The 15,509-nt window shown below is 41.9% G+C and overlaps 1 protein-coding gene across 1 annotated transcript in view; it reads right to left on the reverse strand.

The window, feature by feature from the left end:
* Positions 1-1,857: 1,857 nt before the first annotated feature.
* Positions 1,858-15,509, reverse strand: part of PROX1 (prospero homeobox 1) — a 47,679-nt gene continuing 34,027 nt past the window's right edge. The window contains exon 5 of the mRNA XM_068538421.1: positions 1,858-2,326. Within this exon, the coding sequence (XP_068394522.1) occupies positions 2,141-2,326 (186 nt within the window). The 3' untranslated portion in view covers positions 1,858-2,140. The remainder of the gene's footprint in view (positions 2,327-15,509) is intronic.

Raw genomic sequence — 15,509 nt, forward strand, 5'->3', positions numbered from 1 at the left:
ACTCTTGGGCGTGAAGCAAGGCGAAAGAGTGTGACCACAAGTTGAGATTGCTTCCCTACTTTGTGCTGATTTGATTTTTTTTTTTTTTTTTTTGGTTTTCATTTTATTCCAATGTGATGATTATCCGAACACTTCTTTTTTTATTTTTTTCCAAACAAGCCAGAACAAGAACAAATTGGCTCTGATAGCTCTGTGTAGGAGCCTGCGAGCTGGGCCATGTGTTTGGCTGTGGGTGCAGAGCAAGGCCCAGGGTGTTCCCGCCCGGGCCACTGCACTCTGTCCACACCGCAAGAGGCCGTGTCTCCTGAATGACGCAGGCATCATAGGACCGCGCCGTTTAACTTAAAGTCAGCAGGTTTTAAGGCTTTGTGCTGACAATAATTGCCTTCATACATTCCTGTCCATCAGCAGAATTTATAAATGATGTTAAATTACAGCGATTGGGTCACCTAGTTACATGGGTCAACCTACAGTCTCCAAAGTCAAATGTAATTTTTATAAAAATCAAAGAAAAAATGATATTTATGTTGTATACGATCTAAATACCAGGTTTTTTTTGTTTTTTTTTTTTTTTACTTTGTCACTTTAGGAGATGTAGATCAAGTTACCAAAGGGGAGGGAGGGTTCTGGAAAACACTATTAGAAAAAAAAAGGAATTCTTACTGCATCTGCACACAAAACCCATCTAAGAAAACAAGTGTGAATGCCATATGGCTTTTTAAAAGCAAGTATGGGACTTTGTACACCTTTGAAAAACTGGAAAAAAAAAATAAAGAAAAAGAAAAAAGAGGAGAACCATTGAAGAAAGCATGAAATAGCAGCTAGCTTTCTTATGTGTGCTGAAATTGTGTCTTTTGGGTTAACTCCCAAACTCTCCTATTCTATACACTCTTCACGTTTTGGTCAATTACTAGCTTCTGAATTAGAAGAGACTGTATCAATTTCTTTAAAACGCTGTACCTAAAATGAAGAAACACTTAAAAATTAGACTGTCACCACTTTGAATATCCATCAGGGTAGAGTGGAAATGTATAGGAAAATAGGTCATTCTCATATGTACTCCTCTCAGGAGGGGAAGATCGCATCAGCTAGCAGCTGTTAACAAACTTATAGTGTAGGCAGGAATTTTATGGTCAAGTTGGGATGTCCTTTATTCCTTACCATAGAAAGGAATTCGGAAAATAGTGTTTTTTGGAAAAAAAAGTGTTAAATATTAAACAGAAATGATAATTCTTTTAAACCACATAAACAGAGTTTAGCAAAGAATAAATTTGAAACTTATGTGCCTTTTAGTATCTGAAGCAAGATAAATAGAAAATGATAACACGTTATAGGGGTTTTTCTGTATGAAGAACGATAGATACTCACTTATTACCAAGAAGAACCTATTGCAAAATTTCGAGAGGTGACTAGAAATCACATGAATTTCCAGTCTCATTTTGAAAGAGTCAGTTTTGTACAAAACTGCTTTGCCTCCAAAGAAAATGGTACTAGCTTGTGGTGTTTGCCATTTCTCTTAGGAAAGACTTGACGGTTAATGATTATGTTTCTTTTTAAAATTTGGCCTTTTGGGGTACTTTTGAAAAGTGAGTTGTTCATCTGCCACCGGCATTATTTTTAAATGTGTGATAAAAAGCGACTTACTGAGTTCAAACCAAACAAAATATTTAAGTTTATCAAGTGGTTTCATTGAGCTTTCCGACCTTCTCAGCAGTAAAAACAAGAGACACATCACTAACTACAGAGTAGTGTTGTGTCACGGGTCTCCCTCCGCCAACCGCCATGCGCAATAAACCATCAATCCAGCAGAAGCATCTTTTAAAAATGCCCTTCCTTGCTAATATAGACTTTACACACGTCAACATTCTTTTTCCCTGAAAATTAACCCTATTTTAAGTCTCCAAATGTTAAGGGCCTTGGGCAAAAGTAAACTAAAGGCGGAAGGAAAAGAACCATCCCCTTGCAATGGAAAACAGAAGAAAATGAGAGAAAGATGATGAGGAGGAATTACCAGCTGATTTTGTAACACATCCATGCCTCCCATACACATATATATGAAATCAAAATCTAGACACGGATAACTTGGACATCCAAAGGGGACTGCTACTATTCATACATTCGAAAAGAGTTGTTGAAATTTCTACTCATGAAGCAGCTCTTGTAGGCAGTTTGGGGATTTGAAAATCTCAGGGACTTCACTATCCAGCTTGCAGATGACCTTGTATATAGCCTTCTTCCAGGAAGGATCAACATCTTTGCCTGCGATAATGGCATTGAAAAACTCCCGTAATGTGATCTGCGCAACTTCCAGGAATCTCTCTGGAACCTGCTGATACAAGGAGACAATGGCATTAATAAAGTTTTCAGTTTCAAGTCTCCAGTTCTTCAAAGGAAATTGAGCTAAGTTCTTTCTTTCAGAAAGGGGCTTACATGACACCTGCATTTTCTAAAAATGGCCGGCCTCTATTCTCTTATGTAAAGTCGTTATATATAGTAGCATTGTAATGTGGGGTTGACAGCTTTATAGAGTTTTAGAAAAAGACTTGTGCAAAGGATACATGCAGAACTACTGAAAAACTGGGATTCCATTGTGAATATCTGAGTAGAAAAAAGGGGACATACCTCTGGGATTCCTCATTTCATTAAATAGGTGTATTCCAGAAGCAAGTCTCCACCTAATCGTTCAGAATTTGAATCATATTTCCATTATGAAAACAAAGTGTGTTCTCAAAAGTAGAATAATAATTGGCCTTTGATATAAACTAAACTAAACCCACACTATAGATGAAGATAGATAGCGAAAATCTTAGTTTCCTGCTTGTAGCAGAGGATTGTTGACTCAGATGTTAAATTGTATATTAAAATAATCTGCACTATAAAGTGCAGGCATACCTTGTTTTATTGCGCTTTGCTTCACTTTATTGTGCTTCATAGATAGTGCGGTTTTTACAAATTGCAGGTTTGTGGCAGCCCTGTGTGGAGCAAGTCTATCGGCGCCATTTTTCCAACAGTATCTGCTCACTTCATGTCTCTGTGTCACGTTTTGGTAATTCTCGAAATATTTCAAACTTTTTCATTAATATTATATTTGTCATGGTTATATGTGATCAGTGCTCTTTGATGTTACTATTGCGAAAAGATGCAACTCAAGGCTCAGCTAATGCTTAGCATTTTTAGCAATTAAGTATTTTTAATTAAGGTATGTACTTTTTAAGACAAAATGCTATTGCACACTTGATAGACTACAATATAGTATAAACATAACTTTTATATGCACTGGAAAATCAAAAAAATTACAACTCGCTTTATTGCGACATTTGCTTTATTGCGGTAGTCTGGAATGGAACCTGCAATATCTCTGAGGTATGCCTGTCCTCTATGTACAAAAAAAAGAGTAAGATAATGATATTAACACTGAGTCCCAAAATACAAAATTTGTACTGAATCTTAAAATCCTACATTGAAAAATACTTTACCTTGAGATTAGAATTGCTCCATGAGAGAGTGATTTATGCAGCTGATAGCAATAATAAAACCCCACATTTTTGGACTGCTTATTATGTGTCAGGCACTGTGTTATGTACTGAGTGTGAATTATGTCATTCAGTTCCCCCAACATCTCTGTGATTATTAACCCCATTTTACAGTGAGAAAATGGAGGCTCAGAGAAATTAAGGGAATTGTTCAAAGTCATTGTACTCTAAGGTAAACATTCTTCAAATATTCTTTTCAGAATCCCTATCTGTTAATCCTTTTCTCCCAGAGCAGTGAGTATATATGTGGGTGTTTTGTGTGTGTGTTTATTAATTGTTTATTAATAGTTGTTTATTTAATAGTCTAACCTCTGTCTAGGGAAAGGAATAGCTATTGATGTACTTATTCAGTATTCTTTGTAAGTTACATGGTAAAGCATGGCCTGTCTTTCCCCACAACAAGGAAATGGATTCACAGAATCATTCCATGTACTCATAATTTTCCAAATACACAATGACACTCTGTAGATTTCTTTTAGTGGGGTACTTATACATTAATAATGTTTTATTTTTACAGTTAAGTGTAGACCTATGAGAAGTAAAATGCACTGCAGTTATATGTGTAGACAGATCTGTCTACACATATACAAGAGGTATATATTTTCATCTTGGTTCATACTTACCCCTCACCAAAGTAAAAGGGAGGGATTGTCATTTTGAACACATTTGATCCCTTTCTCCACACCTTTTCTCAATTTGTGCAGTGGACCTTTTTATAATGATAGTAACTGTTAAAGAAAACGAAAAAGATACCAGACATCCCTGTCTTAGATATTTGGAGTTGGACAAAGAAGTTCAGTGCATCCCATGGCAAGTCACTTGTCCTTTGAAGGAAACCTAATAACACCCCAGAAAAAAAGGGCCCCCATCTGGGGCTGATCAGAATCTAGAAAAAGTGAAAAGCTTGAGAAGCCCCTCCCAAAGATATTGGCTAGTTTCTTAGGACACAGTCCCCACCACTGCCTGGAAAATCATGGAAACATCACCTTGTCCCCCATGGATGTGCAAACCCATATACCCCAAAGGCCACTCCCTGCTGAGAATTCATCTGCATTTTCAACTGAACTTTGATGATTTTCTCCCCAACCTCCTGCACGTACATGAGTATTTGTGGGATGGGAAGGGCCTGGAAGAGCAATCACCCCTCCTAGTCACCTTATACTAAATAAAAAGTCATTAAGCAGCCTTTTTGAGTACTCCTCCCTCTTCCCCAAAGATGATCCTTCACATTTTATCAAGTGGGCATTATTGAGAGAGGGATTCTGGCTGGAGAACAGTTATGCAGTGCAACTACCCGCTCTAACTACTAGGTTTGGGAGCTGTTAGCCAAATGCTACAGAAACATCATCAGAGTGGTTTTCCTGGCCATTGGCAACAGACCCACGATGAAGATCTATGTTCCTTGAATACTCGGGGATGCGGCCTGGCCTGGCGGAGAGCTGTAGGGACAGAGGGTATGGCAGCGGCTCCAGATGAAGTCCCACCCACTCCAAGGACCCCCAAGAGATCTGGGGAGCCAGGGGCCAAGGGAGCAGGCCTGATGTTTAAGACAGTCAGAGGAGGGAGGTGCATCTAGAATAGCATCAGCCCTGGAGGAGGGAAGAAGCGTAGTTCTAGGGTTTGCGTGAGAACACCTCAAAGTAATTTCTTTGGGGGTGTGTGCAGTCTCCACCCTGTTATTACTTATCATTCACCATGCTGGTTACTGGTTTTTAGTGGGTCTTACCCTGTGTTAAACATTCATTTCTTTTGGCAGTAATCTTGGGCTATCCTTTAACATCTTTTGTATTTGTGTCTTGATGTTATTTAACTTTTCACCTACTTATATCTAGTTGTAATGAATTTATCATAAGATGTCTTTAGAGAAGAAGTCCTGGCTTCTATTCTGCGTATCCCTCACAATGCTTCACAGAGTTCTTTCGCATCATCTTTGATAAACAGCTCATAATGAGACCCTGCCTTCTGCTTTGTTCTACACTGCTCTAGAGTCACACTTATCTTCTCCCTAAAGACTTAAAAAAAAAAAGGAATTTTAAAGTAAGGATAGAAAACAGAATTTAAAGACTTGAAATAGATCTCAGAACTCATTTTATAGATGGAGAAACAGATTCTATGAGATGAAGAAATTATGAGATGAAGAGACTCATGTGAAATAACTTATCCAGGTGTCTTTCCATTAAACCATGCTGGTTCCTTTTTAATGCAATTTCCTACTTATAAAAGGCATCAAAACCTTGACAAGCTGTGGATCTGTGGTTTAGAAAAACCACGGAAGAGCTAGTAACTTCAAAATAAGTGCAAATGACACAAAAGATTCCCAAGAGGAGACTATGGTTATTGGTTTATGTTTGGGAAGGGATGAATTCTTTGCAAATGGTTTGCTAATTTCTTGCTTACTTTGAGGCAATACTCATGCAATTGATTGGGCTAGGTAAGAGAAAGTTATAATGAGACCCTCTAGTACTAGAGCAATTAATCTTTTTTGGTGGCTCCAGAGAGGTAAATTGATGGGTAGCAACTGATCTGAGTGCCAAGGAATTCCATCCACAGGTAGAACTATCACCCATGAAAAAGAGACCCTTACCTCTCTGCCAGAAGTTTCCCCAACTGCATTTAACAGAGTAAGGGGCGGGGGAGTCCTTTCTGATGTTTTTTTGGGGGTATCTTAGAATTCAGGGTTATGAGAACGGTGTTGCCCATATTTTTTCAGTACCTCTTCACACCTAATGGATTTCCAATCACTAATAAACATCTGCAGAAAATCCCTTAGTGACAAGTAATCCCTTATCTAGGTTTCTTTTAATAGAACCCAACAATCTGCAGAATGAACCCTAGAGTATCTCCTCAGCATCAGGTGGCAACAGTCAATCAAGTCCCTGGAATGCAAGACAATGCAGGCCACTGGGAGGGGGAGGGAAGGCCATGCCTTTGGACATGCCACAGGGGAAAAACAAAAGGCTTCCAAAGTCTCTGGCTGGGACTCTGAGGCTATTGTGGGAGCTGCAGTGCTGAGTGTTCTTCAGGAGAGGAGAGTGGAAACTTTGCTTTGATAAAAGGCGTCCCAATATAGGAACCTCACCCCAAATGGTCTTGCCTCTCCTTGACTTGATATTTGGAGGAGAATAGAACTGCGGGGAGGTACTTGAATGCACTCATACATTTCAAGGGGGTTGGCTATCAGCATCCACCCATTTCATCACAATTGTTTGCACTTGAGTCTCCTCAGAGCACATGAGGGCCCTGTGGGCTTAGATGAAACGGGAGAAACGGGAGGATGTTTTCAAGTCCGTCAGCCCGTGTCTGAGTTGCCCATATGTGCACACAGGCGCGCGCACACACAGGCGAGCGCACACACGGTGTGTTGGGTGGGTGGTTGTTTTGCTGTTCTTTTTTTTTTTTGTTTTAATCAGAATGAGTGGCAAAGACACATTTTCCCCCCGTCTTCCTCCTCCTCTTCCCAGTTGCTTTACCTTCAAGGATGATTTGTTTTATTAAACTGACTGTCCCTAGCCTCTGCAGTACATAATAAAAGCCTGACATAGCAGGCTGCCTGCCTTCTGTGTCCTGCAGACACTCATCATAAGTGTCAGGACATACCAAGGTTAGCGGTCACTGGAAGTGTGCTCACTGGCCCAAACCTTGCCAAACGCTCTTGGCAGCTGAATGAATGTCACAGAGAATAGAAGGGGAATTACAAAGGTTAAAAAGAAGACAGCCTCTCCTATTTTCTGGAGATAGAGAAGCTGATTTTTCACACCTCTGAAACATCCATAGGCTCGTCCATCGGCCTCTTGCAGGGGACCTAAACCCTGCCCCTTTCACAGCTCCCTGTGGATACCTTTCCATCCTCCATCCCCTTTAAAAACTGGTCCACTGGCCTAATTTCATCAGTGGAATGATCTTTGCTGAAATGGACAGAAAACAAACCAGGCATTGACCTCTCTCCCTGGCCCCTCCCCAATAACCAATGGCTCAAATGGCTTATCAAGCTAATCAATCAGTAGATTACGATCTTATCAAGAGAGATCATCTTTTAGGTTCATATTTTAAACAATTTTTTTTTTCAAACTTCAGTGGGGAAATGGAAAAGGAAACATATATATGGGCAGAAGTGGCTAACTGATGGGAAAGTAAAATCCTGGCTAGTATTCTGGTGAATTAGTTTGCGTGTGTGGGTTTTCTTTCTTCATCCTCCTCCATTTAAAAAAAAAATACTATAAAAGGGCAATAAAATGCTGACTGTAAGAAGACCATGTCAAGGAGAAAAGGGTACTGGTATTTTGGATACTCTTCACTGCTCGCCTTGGAGAGAGAGTTATTCTTGTCACAAACCCTTTTGTCTGCATCTGCTGACTGCTTGCCTGTAGCCAGCAGCATACTTTAACTGTTTTGTCACCTCCTAACATCACATGCATCAGCTGTTGGGCTTTTGTTACGGGTATTGTAGAACTAATCCGCTGTGGCTGGTCTACTGTGCAGTAAATAAAACAGAAACGGGCTTCTCAGACAATTCTGCATGAATATTTCAGATGGCTTTTACAACTCCGATTCACAAAATCAAATAAATAAATAACTCCCACAGTCCCCCCCAGCCTCTACCCACACAGAAACAAAACCCCTCAAACTAGACCCAGATGCCTCCAACTCAACTGCATTGAAGGCACTGACTTGAGCCTTCAAGCAATTGTTTGAGTGAAGTTGAAAGAATAGCGATCTCTAAACTTCAACACTGTGGTGTTTGTATTTATTATTAGAGTTAAACACGTCTGATTCCGAAAACTGGGTAAGAGGCTTTGAAAATCTCGAGAGCTACTTTTCTCCTTGGGCTTTCTAAAAAAAAGATGTAATGCCATCAGTAGTATATAGTTAAAGTTGCCCTATCAAACCGCTTTTATTGTTTCCATCTGCATTTTCTTCCCTTCCACTCATCTGAAAGGGGTCAAAGGAAGATGCTTGTGCATCTAATTCATCCTAAGAGCCTTTCCAAAATGTTTAACCTGTACTGGAGCACGAAAGGAAAAGCAAACTTTGGGCCGGGATTTTTGAAACTGAATTGACGTCGTGAGTTCTCTTAAGGGATAAATAATGTACTAACCATATACAGTGAGGCATTTTTCTAGACGACTTCTAAGTGTCTTTGGAGAAGTTAAAAAGAAAAAGGGCATCTGTACGTGGCTGCGTGCATGTGCACACACACAAACATCAAGATCCTAGGAAAGGAGACAAAGTTGAAGTACTTTCCCGAGCATTCATTCACCCTAGTGTGCACGTGATTCCTCTAAACAAATTCTCCCATCCCTGATGTTTGTTAAGTAAATATTGATCAAGGAGAGACATATCTCCTGACGGCAGTGGCACAAGCTGGGGACTTAGACTGCAGACAGAGTGGACTTAAATGGATAAACTCAGATGCTTTAGTAACTCCTCATTGAGATTATCAGACAAAAAGGGAAGAACAGATATGTTATTGCTGTTCCTCTCCACTGTCTCACTCTCACTGAATTCTCCTGCCAGAGGTGGAAGAGGGCAATCGCGGAGCTATGAAAGATGGTGACAAGATGCTGTGACTAGGGGGTCTCCCTTAGCAGTCACACACGCATTTATCCTGTGTGTACAGCCGCAGACTAACTGGCCCTTCAGAAGGGCAGAAAGGGTGCAGGGAATGGTGAGATTGTGTTCCAATGCCCTCTCATTATGGGGAAGGATTGGATGGGAAAACAAGCACGAATGTACTTTGCAAAGTGTAAAACAGTATCCAAGTGTAAGGTGGTGGTTAGAACCTTAAGGAGGAGTCCATCCACTTCCTAGGAGCCATTTCACTGTGATTATTAAGGGTATGCAAAGCAGTGTCTTGAGAGATGCTTTGAGGTGGTTCATGTGGCTGATTTTATTGGCCGAGTCAACACACTGAGAAAACTTGTTTTGTGTTGCCCAAGTTTTATTTCAGTCGTTTCATGATTGTGACTAGAATCCTGTCAGGGGCTGAACGGCCACATAAGCTTCCCTGGAAAGGCCAATTTTAAAATCAACTCCAGAGACTAGGTTTTGTGTATTAGGCACTGAGCACCACAGTCAAAGAGCAAGGTGTTGTATTTAAGAGTTCCTACCAAATGGCTACATGGCGTTTAAATTTTAATAGGATGCTCGCACCTCTGTTTCAAAGGACTGGAATTATTCAGGGAGCATCGGCTACAAAACTGCTTGCAGACGCTACACTGAATGAGGCCGAGGAAGATTCTGCGGCCACAACTGGGCTTCAGACTAAAGTCTCTTTGACTCTGACGCTCCAGGTGGTTTCAGCTTTCAGGGACCTTACGGGATTAGGTTAGCGTGATGCCCACACAACTTTAGGCCTATGAGTGGGCTCACCTCCTACTTACGTGTTTTGCTACTTAAATATGTGAAGGCTAAATGCTTATAGGAAGTGGCTAGAGTTCAAGGCTATCCTTAAAACAAAACAACGAAAAAAGAACCCCCCCCCCCGCCATGTTTCCTCCGTCTAAGCAAAGGAACACATGGCAGTAACAGTCTGTATCATTTTTTTTTTTGTAAACCTTCAAAAGAACAATGTTCTGTTGAGCAAAATTCAGTAGCATTCTGTAAACATTAATTTAAGGAAATCAATAGACTCAGTGAACTAAAGCCATATTGCAAGATAAACTGGCCAGAGTGCCACTTTGTCAAATAGATTTTCGTTTTCTCGGCCTGATAAAGACAGTTTCAAAACGGGGCAAACGTGTTGCAACCAAGGTTTGAAAAGTATGTGGCCTTCAAACAGCCTGCTCATTCTTCCTACAAAGCTGGATAAACATACTTTAAAAATGATAAGATAGTTTAGAATTGATCTGGCTTTCAAATTTTACATAGGGTAGATTTCTTGGTTGTCTCACAGGAAAAGAGAAAAACAAAATAATGCGCGCGTTCAGAGTAGAAAATAAATGTACTTGGGAGAAGGGGTTAAATTGTCTTGAGAAAACGAGCTCTGGGGGCAGTGTCAGTTGATGCTCGACTTTAAAAAAAGAAAGGAAGAAAGAAATCTTTATTCATGCTGACCTGATGGGCAACAGGCTTTCTTGCCAAAATCCAAAAGCCAAAGTCTCTAGTGGGTTTGGGATCAGAGGTTTCAGCTGGTGCAAGCCGCTCCGTTCTGGGAGTACCATGCAATGTCATGTTAATATGCAAGGGAGGGGCTGGGGGCGGGGAGGCCAACCTGGGGAAGGGCCGGGGAAGGACCCTGAGTGAGCAAGATCCACGCAACAGCCTCAAGGTTTCTCTCAGCCAGCCTGCAAGAACTGCAGGGATAATTAGGAAAAGTGGCAAAAGGAAAGCCTGTCTCTTGTCTGTGGCCACAGCAGGGGCCTGCACTGAGCTTGTGGGAATACACTTCCAAGTGAAATTGCCCACCATACCCTGATGCCACACCAGCTCTTATAAATGCCGGCAAAGTGGCGCCTGGCTAGGACATGGTGCAAACAGTCCGTTGGAGGGAATGTAATAAAAAGAACGAATAGTCACATGGGAACTGCAAGGAGGGAGTTAAGGATCTACCTTGACTGGACAGTGGAACGCCATGGAAAAGGATGCCAGGCAGTGGACTCTGGTCTGCGGTGTGGCCGTATGGCCCTGGCCATCACCCCTCACACGGACTTCCCTCAACAGCACGAAGGAAGGGCCAAGGCTGCCCTGAGGAGTTTCTTTGTTTCCTCATCTGAATTTGCATCTTTTACCTTTTAAGAGTGGGTATTCACAAAATACAGAATTCACAATAAAATTCCTATACCTTTCAGATGTTGATAACATACACATTGATAAAATGTGCTGGGATTGAGCATTTTGAAAAATTGTGACTTTAGGTAATAAAAAAGACTGTCTTCACATTGATGCTACCTGTTAATAATTTGTGTATACATTTTAAACTGTGTAAACATTCCATTGGCAGCTTTGCCTATAGATACCAAGATAAATAAAACCATCTCTCCCACAGCCCCAGAAAAGGAAGTACTAGCTTGCTGGGAATGGAATGACAAATGTCTTTATAATAAACTCTATGAGGCTGTCAAAATTATTTTGTGCCGCTGAAATCTGGTTCACCAAATATACCTAAAGCGGCTAGTTTGTTTGCTCATGCTTGTCTTGGTGTTGTATGTATTAGGAAATACAATAGTTGTCGTGTTATTTGTTGTAATGAGTTAAATTTTCCTTCTCTCCCAAACATGTCTTAACACATGACTCCAAGTTTAAATGAGCATCAATCAAAATAAAACAAAAACAAAATCATAGAAAAGGCATCAAAAACTAAAATCTAATATTTTCTCCCATCCTTCCACCCCCGAGAGACTATAAAGATACTCTCCCATCTTAAAAACAAGGGTGAGGGCTTCCCTGGTGGTGCAGTGGTTGAGAATCCACCTGCCAATGCAGGGGACACGGGTTCGAGCCCTGGTTTGGGAATATCCCACATGCCGCGGAGCAACTGGGCCCGTGAGCCACAACTACTGAGCCTGCGCGTCTGGAGCCCGTGCTCCGCAACAAGAGAGGCTGCGATAATGAGAGGCCCACGCACCGCGATGAAGAGTGGCCCCCGCTTGCCACAACTAGAGAAGGCCCTCGCACAGAAACGAAGACCCAACACAGCCAAAAATAAATAAATAAAAACAGCAAAAAAAACAAGGGTGAGCTCTCTGCTGGAATGACACATCTGGTAGGCTGTTCGGATAAGATCTGGACCGAGACTACTGCATCAAAGAAGCATAGTTTTGGAACTTCAGAACTAGAAAGGATCTCAGAGAGTTCATGTTCTACCAAAGAGAGAAAAAGCCTCAGCCAGGGGTCGGCAAACTTTTTCTATAAAGGGCTGGACAGTAAATACATAGGCTTTGTGGACTACATTTGGTCTCTGTTGCATATTCTTCTTTTTCACAATGCTTTACAAATATAAAAACCCTTCTTAGCAAGGGTCATAAAAAAACAGATTCAGTGCCAGATCTGGCCTGTAGGCCAGAGTGTGCCAAACCCTGCTCTCAGCCAAACTTAAGAGCTAACCACTTTTCTGAAGGCCTAATGCTCTTTCATTCTTCTCTAATCCTGTGTCCCTCACTGGGTCAGCAGACTAGTTGTTCTTGCAAGGGTAGCTGGGATCAACATACCCGAATTCAACCTACATTGTCACGCCACTCCTCAGATGCGTGTAAGGCTGGCCGTGTCTACAGGAATAGTTAATGGACCACACAGAGAGATGCGAAGAGCCAGGTGGACCTCAGTCTTGCCCTGCTTTGACAGGGAGCTTTTCGTTAGGAGCTTTCCTGCCAGCAAATATTCAAACGAACTACACGGAGGAATCTATCCCTCCCTCGTGACACAGGTAATGAATCGGCTTCGATGGAAAAATAAGCAGTATACCAGTCACTCTGCAGCCTTAACTAACTTCCCTTCAAGTCAACCCCATGAATTATGTGCCAACCGCGTCTGAGTTCAAGACAGGCTGATAGTGCTTGAAGTTTAACTTTTGCTACCATTATTGGGTGAGGCAGTAGGATAAATAGGGCCAAGCTTGCTGCCCTTCTTGGATGGGAGATTATTCAAAAACAACATGGCATCAACTCTCCAATATTGCATGAAGGAAGCTGGGGCACAGATAATCCACAGTTACTCCTGTTTCGTTGGAGAATGCATTACGTGATTGTTTTCTGCAGGGGTTTACCTTCATGATCAAGCTTTGCCCAGGCTAACATCAAAATTAGTCTGTGTGCCCTTTATTCATGTGGATGGAGCAATGTGAGTGAGAAGCCTAGGGAGGAATTGCTAGGAAGTGGGGTTGAGGCAGGACAATGAGAATAGCATTGCTCAGAGTAAGCACCAAAGAAGGCACTGGGAGATACGGATGTTAAATGAACAGAGCTTCGGAGAACACCAGGTCACGGGAGACACCGCCTCTCTGCTGACAACAGCTGATGCATCCCCAATAATATCTGGGTTGTTTTGGGAAGGGACTGGGATGAAAGGCAAAAAAGTCAGAAAAATTCTGCTTTGTGTTCTAGGGAACTCTATGGGTTTCTCCTCCAGGATTACCCTTTGCAAAACTAAGCATGAGCTGTATTTCAAAAGCAACCTAAGAGTTTTGTGAAGGGCTTTGACATTCCTTTTTCAAGAAAGGTAAATATCTTGGAAAGTCAGAGAAATAGATTCCAGAAGGGCCCCGGGAGCCTTTGGAAGTCCTCTCGAACACCTCATGGGTCCTACCGACACCTCATGGGTCTTGAGGTAATGTTTGCGGTGGGAAGACTTAGGATGCTGTTGAGACCTGGGACTGGCCCTGCTGAAAGGCAGGGTCAGGAGTCTACATACAAATTATTTTGTACACCTTCAGGTCATTTAAGATGATAAATCTTTGGGAATTCCCTGGCAGTCCAGTGGTTAGGACTCCACGCTTTCGCTGCTGAGGGCACGGGTTCAGTCCCTGGTTGGGGAACTAAGATCCCGCAAGCTGCGCAGCACAGCCAAAAAAAAAAAAAAAGATGATAAATCTTTGAAAAATACTCTCTGTATTAAAGGAAGTACAGTGGCCTTGAAAGCATAGCTGACTTCTGCTTTTGATCATGCCTCTGCCTTCACCCCTACTCAAACCCCCATATCTGTTCTTAGTGAATATATTACGTTTTACTAAAAGTCATTTTTAGTACCAGATTTTATTTTCCACCGTTAAGGTCGCCTTAAAAAAAAAACAGAGGTTGGGTACAATTACCGTAAGAAAGATAGAAAAAACATATCCAAGTGACCTGTGTGAGGATTTGATACCTCCCAAACACAAACTTGTACATACAAAATCCCAGTGGAAAAGACATTCCTGATTGATTACTATCATTTGGGACGTGCTTAAAGGGAAGGGTGATGTTGCTTTTACAAAAACTATCAACCAAGCCTAGTAGTGACGGTAGTTATACCATCTAAAACAACGAGTTCTGTCTCGAAAGAGGGGAGATGTTGTATAGTCTACAGAAGTTAATACGTATTACACAGGCCGATTGCCTGGGCTGAGTTGTGGCCTCGGTGGAATGTGTGTGGGGACAGGTATACAGGCTCTCTGTTAGTTTGTTCAGGTCCACATCGTCTCCTAGAAAACCCACAGGCTTGAGGGCTTCTCGGATGAATGACCTCACTGTTTGGCTGCCCTAGCCACCACAACAAAGTGAGCAGCAAATATAATGCCAATAAATTGTCTATGAATTTGAAAAATTCGCCTCTATAATCCCAGCAAGGGAGTTGCCACATCTCCAAGGGCACTGTTAAAAGATCTGCAAAGAGGGCCATGGGAGAACACTAAACTGGGCACCCTGGAGATTTTTACTGAGATAATTAAGCCACAGCAGCACCCCAAGGGTGGAAGTGGTTCCACCTGGTTGCCATCTGTATTCCCAGGGTCTCCACAGTCACTGCTTAAAGCTTTGCATCCTGCACAGGACTTATGTAGAGAAGGCAGAATGTCTTCTGTTCTAGAATCGCAGAATTTCAGAGCTAGAACAAAGCTCTGTCTTGAATCTTATCACTTTACAGGTGAACAAAGTGGAGCCCACAGAGGCAGGTGTTGCCAGGGGCAGACCCTCCAATCTGGGGCTCCTTCCACACTACCCTGTCATCTCGTGGCTGCCCTTCTCATCTGGAACCCATGACTCCAGAAGCCCGGAGCTGTTCCGGGCTGCTGTCATCTTTATAGCCAACCCTGGGGCAGGAGGAATCACTTTCTCTTTTCAAAACCAGTTTTGCACTGACTCTTTGTCCCAATTCTAACGGGAGCTCTCTGTTTGCTCTTCTGTTTGTTTGTTTTCCTGTTTAGGGTCAGCAGGAAATGATGCAAGAGTTGGATTACTGACAGTGGCGACAAGGTAACTTTTCTTTGGCTTGACAAATGAATGAAAGCAAATGCTTATATAGCGCTGACTTTGGGCTAACATATTCATGGGCATTCATTTAATTCTCACA

This window comes from Eschrichtius robustus, chromosome 3 (genome assembly GCF_028021215.1).
Source record: "Eschrichtius robustus isolate mEscRob2 chromosome 3, mEscRob2.pri, whole genome shotgun sequence".
Classification (NCBI taxonomy): Eukaryota; Metazoa; Chordata; class Mammalia; order Artiodactyla; family Eschrichtiidae; genus Eschrichtius; species Eschrichtius robustus.